Raw genomic sequence first — 11771 nt, 5'->3', positions numbered from 1 at the left:
AAGGAAAAGGACCACCTGAATAACTCCAGAGATTACAAAAACAAAACCACCCAACAAATTGAAAGCTTCGTCTACCTCCTTTAAAGTATTTCAAATATAGGAGCATTCATCTATTAAAAAAAATTGAATTTTTCAACAAGCATTCATGACATGGTTTTCAAACAAGTATCAAATCAGAGAGAAAAATATTTCTTTCTTTTTTCATTCTATTAAAAAAAGCTTCCAAGCCCAATGGTCAAAGGGTCATTCAAAGCCCATGATTCACACATCCACCAATCAATTTCCATTACCATAACCCATTGGAGAAAAATGCAGAAAAACATAAAACAACTGAACTGAAAAAAAAAAAAAACGAGAATTTTCAAACTCCCGCATACAATGATGTAATATGAACATTGAACAATGAACACTAGTAAATAGTAATTAACTACTACTATGACCATGTGAGCTTTGTCTTGGTTGTGGTTGTTGTTGTTGTTGTTGTTCTTCTTTAATCTCTTGAGTGGCGTCCACCGGCGGCGCATCCTCCTCGGCGTTGGCTTCAGCTACCGGCTGAAGAGGTGGCGGAGGAGGAGGGGCTATTCTGCCGTCGACGCAGGAGGAGCATTTGGTCTCGACCCATGTTTCAACGTCGTACTGTCCATGACCCATGACCCGACGACCCGAACAGAGCCTGCCAATCATGCCTGCAATGACGCCCAGAACAGTGATCACTGCAAGAACCGCTATAACGGGTCCAACCGACCCGTGACCCGAATGGGTCGTGTATGCTTGCTGGGTCACTTCTAGGGTCGGTGGTGACTGTTGCACAATTGGTGTGGACATCTGAGAATGGGAGAGTGAGAGTGTTCTTAGCTATTTGAGGTTTTAGCTTTGGTGTTGTGGTTGCTTGCTGATTTGAGAGGTTTAAGGTTTTGAAACAGAAGACTCACAAGAGGAGAAATGATAATAAGAGGTTAACATAAAAACAACTTTACTAAAAAATTGGGTCTCTAGAAGAAATTTATGTTTTTGAGTCTTCAAAATGATAAGACATTTTGTGAGTTGGGTTTATGAAGGAGAGAGGTGGAACTGGAACAACATCATTGAAAGAGAAAGAACTTGAGAGAGGGAAGTTGAGGTTAATAAACCTGAAAGCAGGAACAAGAGCAACATTTAGGGATCACCAAAATACTTCATTTTGCCATATTTTTGGTGCCCTTTTTCCTTTTTGTCAAAAATTATAGCAAAAGCATAAACTTTTTTTTTTTGGAATGGTCTTTTTGGGCTGAGGGGTGTGGTGTTGATAACAATGAGTGTATAGAGGGGATTAAAGAAGTCCAAGAATTTTTTCGGTGGAAGAGTGGGGTAACACCAAGAAAAACCCCTCATAGATAGGGACGCTTTTCCTAGGCACTTTTCCTGGTACTATAACAAGACACTTGGAGAATAAGTCTTGCTCAGTGGAATCCTTTGACAAATCTATCACTCTTTCTTTCACCGATACGTTTTATTAGAGAAAAATAGGACTCAAACATGTCACTTAAAACTTTACCGACACAAAGATTAGTTGTCAAGAAGATAAAGGAGGTAACATGATCAGTTGGTTAGATTCTTTTAAACATTACCATTTGACATTAGTTCAGAGTCGATTTCTCTCCTAACCTCTCCTCATTTGGAAAAGCAGATCAAGTTGGATTATATAATCAAGTTATGAACTAACTTAAAAAATTAATGAATCGATTCTAAATCGAGTTAAATTATGGTAAACCGGTACCAATTTTATGCATTGAACTGGGTAGTGAAGTTCACAGCGTTACTTATAGGAATTTTTTTTTTTTTTGGTGTGGTATAGGAATATTTTAATCAAGATAAAAAAAAAAAAAAAAAAATCTCTCACTCTTATGAAGTCAGGTTGTCAGAACACTAACCAAAATGTCACATTTTCGCAAAAAAATTACTCAAATGCCAGGCAAAGAGTACCTTTTATCATACTTTCACATAAGTATAATTCGTTACGATAGGTAGCATATTATGTTCGCCAATAATTTTATAACACGTGACACACTTTCGCAGAAAAAAAGCTGACATGTCATAATTCGTTATCACTGGTAACAAATTTGATCAACAATATGACCACATGTTACAAAATCATTGACCACGAAATTCTCTACCAGTAATAACGAATTATGACACGTGACACTCTCATAAAAAATACTATTTACATGCTATTTAGATAAAAAAAAATTAATAAAATGCGACATTTTGGTCACAAATCTCAGGTTGTCAAACAGGTACACTGCTGTAATCTAGAAGCATGGTTTGGCGTTCGTATATGACAATATCTCGTACCCTTTCGAGATGTGACCATACGATTGAACATTGATGACCAGCCTGCGTTCACAAAACATCAAATCAATTAAAGCATTATAAGTTTACCAAAAAAAACCGTTGGGTAAAGAATATTCGGTCATGCTCACGTTAATACATCCATGCTAAAAGAACAAATTTTTTGGGACTTAAAATGAATGAAAAAAAAAAAACCATAGGTTAAAATGATCAAAAGAAAGTTTCTCAAGCTAAGAGATTTTGTTTTTTTAATATGGTAAAAGTTAAACATTTTTTATGCATGTATTTAATCATTAAAATAATTTAATCAAATAATTTATATATAATTAATTACAAGAGTTGTGACACAATCATAGTTCGAGGGTAGAAAATGTATCTCTGTATTTGTGCTTTCTTTTCTTGTTCACACCTTCCTGCACATTCAAATGAAAAATATTCAAATGCACCGAATGCTGATTAGCTGGGCTGCTTAACATGTTGAAGCAACTTATCTTTCAATCCTAAATTGGTAACATAATGCTATTAGTTTAATCTTTTGCCTTAAGGTCAAAAAGTTCAACATAATTGTTATCGTATTTTGGGACAAAAAGGATAAATATTTCGATATGCAAACCAAGTTTTGAGCCTTTTCCTGTTTTTTTGGGCTTAGGATTTCAAACTGATTGGTCCACCTTTTCCTTCTTTTCCCTCCTCTTCTCGCCCAACAATTATGCATTATTGAGATCGATTATTATGTGATACATACAAATAAGATGTTTATCCAAACTAGAAAAATAAAAAAAAAGTACGAAAAACGATGTCATGGAATTACCATTCATTTAGCTATTATATGCGCTGCACATGGATTCCATAGAATGACTTGACCCTGAAGTGAGGTAGTACCATGCTGACTCATGTAGCTTCTTTGAACTCTGCAGCTCAATTTGAGTACAAAATTAAATTATTGTAGCCTGGAGAAGGGAAATTTCTTTAGTATTATGGGAATTTCAAATTCGGTATTTCTTTTTACTAACATGTGAAAAAAAATTATTTTAATTCATATTTTTTTGTGTAATTTTTTTTAAATCCCAAAATCATTTTTTATACCTATAACAGTTGCACCCAGTGGCGGACTTAAAAATTTTTATTTATGTATACACGTTTAGTAGCGACCACTGCCTCCCGAAAAAAAAAATTAAAGAAAATTTTAAATGCATTAATAATCAATTTTTATTGCTTTTAGTTATATACAGCTTAATATATAGACTAATTACAATTTGTTCACTGTTTTCCAACTCAAACTACTCTGTGAATTTGCTTATACATAAACATATATATATAATTAGATGGCTCTCACTCCCACTTATAATTCAGTTAAGGAGGATACAACAGCAACTAAAAGCAAAACCAAAACGATAAAGGCTTTAAACCCCGATTCACTGGTTTCTCTAGTTTGTGTGAATCTGATTAAAAGTCAATTTTAGTTTCTAGATTTGTGTCTGCAATTGCGGTCAGTGGCACATAAATAGATCCGCCAACGGTTGCACCAAAGATTTTCTCCTGCAAAACAATGGCCATAACATAATATATTAAGAACAAGAAAGACAACTTGGTCATTGCAAAATTCAACCCCAGTTTGTTGTAAAATTCTTAAAGCTGGAAGTATCACTCTCTAGGCATACCCACATGGAAGTGAAGTAGATTGACAGGCAGAGAATCTAGCATTTCCAAAAAAGGCGTGGTGGTGATGATTATGATAGTTCACAACTCAACATAAAATCTTCAGAAAATGTTATATGATTAGGAATTTAGGACAGAAATATCGAATAAATTTAAGGGTAGATAATAGAGGTCTCAATTTGTCTGTACAAAAAATGCTCGTCAGGCATCTTTCAGCTTTTTCTGTGTATATTCTTTTCTGACTCCAAGTAACTTTGTCGGTTTCTCGTTTGAATCTACGTACTTCTGAATTTTTTTTAATTTTTTTTTACAAGATCAGATACATTTCCCAAGTCCCTTTAAACTGGAATTGGAGGTAAAGGAATTCGCTTAGTTAGAACTTAGAACTATTGAGTAGTAGACGTGAAGCTCTCTAATTTCCTGTGCCAGATCATGCAAATTTGGAAGACACTGGGCCACCACAAGTACCTTATTTTTATTAAAAAAGCTAACATAAATGCTCAAATGCTTCATATGCGTTTAAGGCTTTTACATTGTTTTCTACTGTCTTCACTTGAAACAGGACAGAACAGAATAAATGTGGGGATTTTATGATATGCAGATAAAGTCATCGATGCTATAAAATTTAGTAGTTTTAGAGCCACATGACCAAATGCTTGGAAAAGGATATACATATATATGCTTAAGTTTTAGGCAAAAAATAAATATATCTATTTATTGGGTGTGAGTCATGAAATTTTGGTTAAGGTCGAAAATTAAGCACTTAGTAATTTATTGTGACATAGGAGATGTAGATGTCCCTCCACGTTAGTAATTTGTGTCCATGTGCAACACAGAATTCAAGTGGATAGGAATAAAAGGAATAAGACCACATGATCAGGGACAAGAACTCCTAGGCGATGATAATCACTGGTCAAAGTTACATGTGGAGGCCTCTCCATAATGGTTTTAGCAATATGGTTGTCAAATCTATATATTATTGTACCGTTACATCAGGTGCATTTGCTGGATAGTTGTACCATTTTGCTCACATGACAGTTACAACGGACATAAGAGATATATATATTTACTTCTTTAACTACATTATTAAGGTTTTCTTGTGAAGTTGAAAATAGAAGTGCACTTAGTTTACTGAGCCACATTTCTTTCTGATTTGTCCATTTTGCCCTGTAAGTACTCCCACATTACTAAGCTTCACCATGGATGCAGAAAAATCATTATAGAAGGAAAATCGGTTGGTGCTGTAATAATTAACCTTAGCAGCAGTCTTTGGATCCCCGTTTAGTGCTTGGTCAGATTCAAGGAGCCCTTTGTTGCTTACAAGGTTTGTGTAATACGCATTGTCAAAAGTACAAGAACTTGTAACATCAAGGGGTGCTAGAATGTTGCTGTTTGAAGTGTCTTTATTGGGACACATGCTTTGCAATTTTGAGAGGAGTAAAGGGTCAAGCACAGGATCAGGTTTGCCAGAGCTTTTGAAGTCAAAAAGTCTCCTTTGGAAGGTGGAGCAATGGGCAAAACCAATTGTATGTGCTCCTGTTGGAAACAGAAACATAAGTCACTGATGTCAAACTCACATAACCAAAATAGGTTGTGGGTGGACGATTAAGGAAGCATGACCTTTCTCGTTAATGAATTAAATTTCTATAGGACGAAATTGGTGTTTCGCACATTTAGAGTAAATTGCGTAAGAGCCAAAGTTTAAGGGAGTCTTTTTTGCATTTAACTCAAATAAATTTTAAATACATCGAGCTAAACTAAGATTTTTGTGCAGAAATATTTTAGGAGCATTCCGGTATTTTTTTTTATCGAATTGAGTTTATCTATGATGCCATATAGAGGTGCCAAACTGGGTGGGGCGCCGTTAACCCATTCAAAAAATGAGTCAGCCGATCCCGTCCCGTTTGGTGGGTTGGCCTGTTAGTTCGAACCTATTTTATACTGACCCAGCCCACTTATATTCGCCATCAACCTGTCAAAAAATGAACCTATCCCACCCTGTCCCACTTTTGAGATGGATTGAAAAACTCAGCTCGTCCCGCTCCATTTAGCGAGCGGGGTGGGTTGGCCTGCCAAACCGAGCCGGTTTTCCCGGCTCTAATGCCATATACTAAAAAAGGCAGTTAACTAAATAAGCTTCAAATATTAGGTGAAAGTGTAAAGTTAACTTATATCACCTCTTAGAATTAGAATGTTACATTCTAAATTAAGTTAGAGAAAAACTCAGCAAAGACAAAGAGAATAAGAACCTGAAAGGATCACAACATCGTTCAAGTCAAGACCCTTTGAAGTGAACTTTGCAGTGATTATTTCTAGTGAGTCAAAAGGTGAGGGAACCTGTTGATTAGCTGCATCCTGAGTGGTTGTTGTTGCATCTCGTCGGCCTAATGCAACAGGCCAAAAAGGACCCCAAGACTAAAACAGAGGAAACATTAAAATGATTTCATAAAATAGTGCTTTACGGAGGTTTCAGCTGAGACAACTTTAGTCAAAGAAAATAAAAGGAGGCGTTAATTACTTTACCATAGAAACAGCTTCCCTAGCTGCAAAGGCCAATATATCAGCACAGGAAACTGTTGATGGACAACTCCTCTCTACTTCTTCTTTGATGTTATCAATCACTTCAAACCCTCGAAGTGAATTTTTATTAGGAAAAGCATTCTTTTCTCCCGTGAAATCTGGTGTATCATCAAGAAGCACCGAACCATCACAGCCCTTTGAAAAGCAATTGAACATAATGACATATAAGCAGTTTGACATACCAGTATACTATAAATCATTATGATTATAATAGTTATACACCAAATTAAATGCAATACTTACATATGCAATGCAAACACTCCGAAAGTTAGACAACTCTAAACTATTAATTTTTCCCCATATGTAATTTATTGATAATTAATAAATATAACTCAACAACTTATCTTGCCAAATGATCTATCAGAGTATGTATATAAAGGTTAAGAAACATTTAATACTGCATAGGCGCGTATACGTATGTGATTCCATCCTGATATAGAGCTAATATACCTTAGTTACCCATGTTGTGGAAAAGAATGTTGCTAGAGTTATTGTATGTATGCCTAGTTTTCTTCTTGACACAAAATATATAAGAACTGAGAAGGTAGAAGGTATCAAAGTAGTGGGTATATACTTTTGTGGACTGGATGAGGACCAATATATATAAACACTTGTATGCATAACCAATATACTTTTATTGCCAATCAGTCAATAGCATGCTTCTAAGTTCTACCATCAAAATTATAACTTCTATTTATGGAACTTGCTCTACTCAGCTAGCAAAGCAACACTAATAAATACTAATTAGTGTGGTCTAGTTTGACATAAAGAAAATAGGCGTGGTAATTATACGTGTGCTGTTCATTTAAAGAGTTAGAAATAACGAGTGATAAAGCAGACAAAATTTACATTTACGATGCAATCATGAAAGTGCAACCGAAGGAGGGATGCGGTCATTCTGGTTTCATTTCTAATGGCCGACCAAACACTAGATCTAACAATCATGGGAAACTTGGGGCATGTTGTGTCGTAGAAATTGTAGCCAAGCTGGTTATTAGTAAAGGGAAACATAAGAACAAGGGGAGCCAAGTTAACAACCAAACATAAGAAGAAACTGAAGTTGATGACAAGTCTGCAATTAGTCATGGCTTTAGAATGTCTTTAAAGGTAAGAGGGACTTGATAACTTCAAATTCTTATGACATGCATGCGGTGTGTTACAGATTATTTATATGCAAAAAATACATTATTGATGGAAGAGTATTTGCTTCTTTTATTATTATTTTTTAATTCAACCTATGAGTTAGTGAATTAGAGGTCATGTTCTGTTTTCATTTTTCTTCAAGTTCCGAATGGTTAATGGTGTGGTATGACGCAATAGTAACCAAGCTTTGTGAATGACGTTGAGCACAGTAATTAAATTATTTATGTGCAAGCACGAGGAAATGTCTGATTGAGTTCATTGGTTATACATAGAAGTGGGAGTACCATTACTACTGTTGCTATTAAAACTTTAATGGCACGCGCCGCCGGATCTTCTAGAGTACATTGTTCGTGACGGTTAGTGTTTTTATTTTATTTTTGAGTTAATTCAATCTTAATTATTTCTATGAGATGAGTTGGTTCCTTCCGATATCCTATAAGTTTCGACTCTTTTACTTGACTATTAAACTAATTCGAAGTGCGGGACGAGTCTGAGATGAAAATATTTAAACCTTTTCCAAAAATAATATGTGAAAATTGAATTGAGATAGTTTTCTTTTTCACTTAAAAAAGCTCCCTTGATACCAATATTTTTACTTTTTAGATGTGGTAAGCAAGGCATCCATATTTTGCGATATCTTCCATTTACTCCTAGCTCGATATAAAAAATATTTAATGTCAAATTCAATTTACTCCTAGCTTGATACATTTATGGATCGAATTTGTTGTATAGCCTCCGATTGATAAGAAAATCAAAATAAACTAAATTAATAAAAAAAGTATGACTAGGATCTCATATTTGAGAGTTATATACATTGATCCTAAAAAGTATCTTTACAATCGCTTGGTCGATCGACTGTAAATGCACTATGGTTACATTTTAATTTTATTTTTTTTGGTATAAATCTTCTATTGAAGAGTGTGTACGTATAAGTGGGCAACACTTATTTCATTATTCTAATTGACAGATGACAAGTTGACAACTATCCAAAACTTTTTGTCATTTCTGTACAATTGTGGAAAGTGTAAAGGGAAAAGGATGGTCGTATGTGAGATTTTATTAGTAAGGTAGATAGATATATACACATTAAATAAAATCTTACAAATTTTGGCAAGTCTCAGTTGTTTAATAATATTTGTATCTATTTTTCTTTTTATATAAACTTATTATGTAATAATTTTTCATGGAAGAATCCATTCTAAGTAGTTGGCAATAAGTATAATGTTGAAGAGTGGATTTTTATTATAACCAAGATACTCTAACCAACCGAGCTAATAGGTCAAATTGCTATTTTGTAATGTGATATTTATTTCATTTTACACCTAGTTTTTGAGAGCAGGAGATGATTTGCTACTTGTTTTCTTCGTATGTTTAGACCACCTAGAGCCAAAAAAAAAATTGATAATGTCAATTTTTTATGAAAGGGCCAAAGGCCCAAATAATAAAAGCCTAATTATCAACTAACTCGAAGGTTCCAAATTTAAAAAAATATTATTTATACTATTTTTCTCCGTATTTCACAAAAACTCAACCATCACATTTTTTTTTTCATTTCTCTTTTCATTTCATTTATTAATACCAGTGATGTACATTAACTTACGTGATGTTTGCCTACAAGAATATTTGTGCAAGAACATTTTCCTAAAAAAATAGGACCATGTTATAGTATATAAATATCAATTAAAATTTTAGATTATGGGAATGCACACCCCCATACAAGATCAGGAAAGATCATCAACCTCATTATACAAGAGCTAGGTATGTAACCATAAAGGGGTTAAGTATTTCAATGTATTGGTGCTCAAGGAGGCTGTAACATCCCCGTCTCGAGCCGGTTCAATTAATATACATATGATACAAACAGAAACAGCGGAAGACTTAACTTACGAAAATACGAACTAACTTTTTCTTTTTCTTTAATCCTTTTTCACATGACATATCACATTGCATATTTCTTCTAATTTAATTCTTATTTTACGGAGACGAAAATCGGACAGAGTAACCTCTGTAAATCGGACAACTGGGGATTTTCCAATCCCACACTCAAGAGTTCCTGATAGACAGTTTAAACAATATATATTTCCAGAAGTACCAGTCATGCAAATATACTCAGATACCCATCTATGGGCGCATGCTGAACTTGGCTCCGTGCCACAAATCTAATAGCATGCAATCCAATACATAACATAACTGAATACTACATAGTCATATCATCATGCCTGAATACATAAATGTACAAGTATCGAATATGAACACTATGCAACAATACATCTTCTCCAAAAATACGTCTAAAACAAATAGTAGCATCCGACCACCCAGAACTCCACATCCTCATACTAGTACCTCTAGCCACGGTTAGTGTCCTTGTCCCATGAGGCTCTTCAATTAACTGTTTTCCTGAAATCATATCCCCAAACGGGGTTAGAGACGAATCTCTAGTAAACTCCAGGTTTATGGAAAACCCTCCATACCCTGGGCTCACTTCCTGCATGACAGTCAGATACATAATATACAAAACATCATATAAGCAATTATCATAACTGAACAAAGCATATATACATATCTTATCAAAGACAAACGCAGTCATTCCCAAGGGATGACCCCAAGCGAAAATCAACACACGTAACAAATATCTTTTACAAAAATCATCACAATACTCACATCAGAACAAAACGTGTTATATCAAAGATGTACGCAATCGTTCCCAAGGGATGACCCCAAGCGGAAATCAACGTACGTAACAAATATCATTTACAAAATCATCATACATATCCCATAAACATAGAGCTTACCTCTTGGAGCTTTACAATTTGCTTACTCGAAGAACAAGCTACTTATCATGCTCCATGAGAATCCAAACGTTCACAGTCCCTAGGTACACCTAGAGAAGGAATTCAACACAAAACTCAATAAAATGATATAATGCCATGTAAATATACAAGACACACACTTTATTGTTTATTTTCTTTTTACTTAATCATATTAAGTCATGAGTGGGTGGTTCTTTGTTCAATAAATCCCCACAAAATTTCACACATTCACTTAGTCTTAGGATAGTCCCAACTTAAGGCAGAATGCCCATTACAATGGAGCTATAAGATTTCTCTTTGTCTCGTGCCTAAACCCAAGCTTAGCCACCTATATAAATTATTTTACGCATATAAGTGTTCTCACTTTGCGAAATAATATCTCCGAACATATACCTCCTTTGAAAATGGCTAAAACTCATTTTAAGGTCATACAAAGGAGTTACCTTATTTTCTTTTTTTATTTCACCAAAGCGAAGGCCCATACACCTTAGAATATTATTCCACGCATAAAAGTATGCTCGATTTGTAACAGTAACTCATAGCACATACTTCCTTTGAAAATGGCTAAGAGACACATATAGGAAATCATGCCAACTTCATGATTCCAATGCTTTAGTCCATCAAATTCAAGCTTATCACACACCTCTAATCCAAGATTCATTAATTCATTTATACGATACTGTTCATCTCTACAGTACTATTCATGTATACGTCACTATTCACGTATACGACACTATTCAAAAATACGGTATCTTTAATTTTTCCAAATACATTTTCACCGTTAAAATTCTCATCCAAACACTTTTCTCAACATGAGCTAAACCTGAATCAAGCTCTAACATGCTCAATCAAACCAAATTTTCAAAATGAAAACCTAGATTCAATCTTCCTCAAAACTAAAAGAAAACCAAGATTTCTCAACATAAACTTAACTAGAACGAAGGGGAAGGCTTACTTCAAGCTCCCATGGCTTCAAGCTCCATCAAAATCCCCATTATCCATGAAATCCGAAATCTTGGAGGAGGAGGATCTCTCTCTACAATGAAACCCACTCAGAAATACTGGTACCAATGGATTCTTCTCGAAATTTCTTATAAGTTTGGCTTTGGAACGGAGTGATTTGGAGTTTTCTAGCTCAAGTTATGAGCCTTGGAAGATTGGATTTCAAAATCTCATTCTCTTCCTCCCTCACTGTCGTCCGCGAGAAGAAAATAAGAAGGAATAGTAACTTTTTTTGAAATTTCACTTATA

General features: G+C 34.7%; 2 protein-coding genes across 2 annotated transcripts; both read right to left on the bottom strand.

Moving 5' to 3' along the window:
• Positions 1 to 423: 423 nt before the first annotated feature.
• LOC133310241 (uncharacterized) lies at positions 424 to 1048 on the bottom strand. The gene has a single exon (XM_061511137.1). It carries the CDS (start codon positions 823 to 825, stop codon positions 424 to 426), a length of 402 nt encoding a protein of 133 aa, XP_061367121.1. The 5' UTR covers positions 826 to 1048.
• Positions 1049 to 5110: 4062 nt separating this feature from the next.
• Positions 5111 to 7653, bottom strand: LOC133310240 (peroxidase 10-like). Its single transcript, XM_061511136.1, has 4 exons — positions 7417 to 7653; positions 6511 to 6702; positions 6237 to 6402; positions 5111 to 5523 (listed from the first exon to the last, which is right to left on the bottom strand). Exons 1-4 carry the CDS (start codon positions 7651 to 7653, stop codon positions 5111 to 5113), a joined length of 1008 nt encoding a protein of 335 aa, XP_061367120.1.
• Positions 7654 to 11771: the final 4118 nt, after the last annotated feature.

Source organism: Gastrolobium bilobum, unplaced genomic scaffold, assembly GCF_033153095.1.
Source record: "Gastrolobium bilobum isolate Gb01-03AN ecotype WA unplaced genomic scaffold, APGP_CSIRO_Gbil_v1 utg354, whole genome shotgun sequence".
NCBI lineage: Eukaryota > Viridiplantae > Streptophyta > Magnoliopsida > Fabales > Fabaceae > Gastrolobium > Gastrolobium bilobum.
The sequence above is the reverse complement of the archived record's forward strand: the minus strand, read 5'-3'. Positions and strand labels throughout refer to the sequence as shown.

What these genes read in the sequence shown, in the direction of transcription:
- LOC133310241 (XM_061511137.1), bottom strand. Translation starts at nt 825, where the DNA reads ATGTCCACACCAATTGTGCAACAGTCACCACCGACCCTAGAAGTGACC.
- LOC133310240 (XM_061511136.1), bottom strand. Translation starts at nt 7,653, where the DNA reads ATGACTAATTGCAGACTTGTCATCAACTTCAGTTTCTTCTTATGTTTG. An exon ending in TTCATGATTGCATCGTAAAT is followed by an intron (nt 6,703 to 7,416) that starts GTAAATTTTGTC and finishes TGCTTTTCAAAG; the next exon opens with GGCTGTGATGGTTCGGTGCT. An exon ending in CGATGTTGTGATCCTTTCAG is followed by an intron (nt 5,524 to 6,236) that starts GTTCTTATTCTC and finishes TGTTTCCAACAG; the next exon opens with GAGCACATACAATTGGTTTT.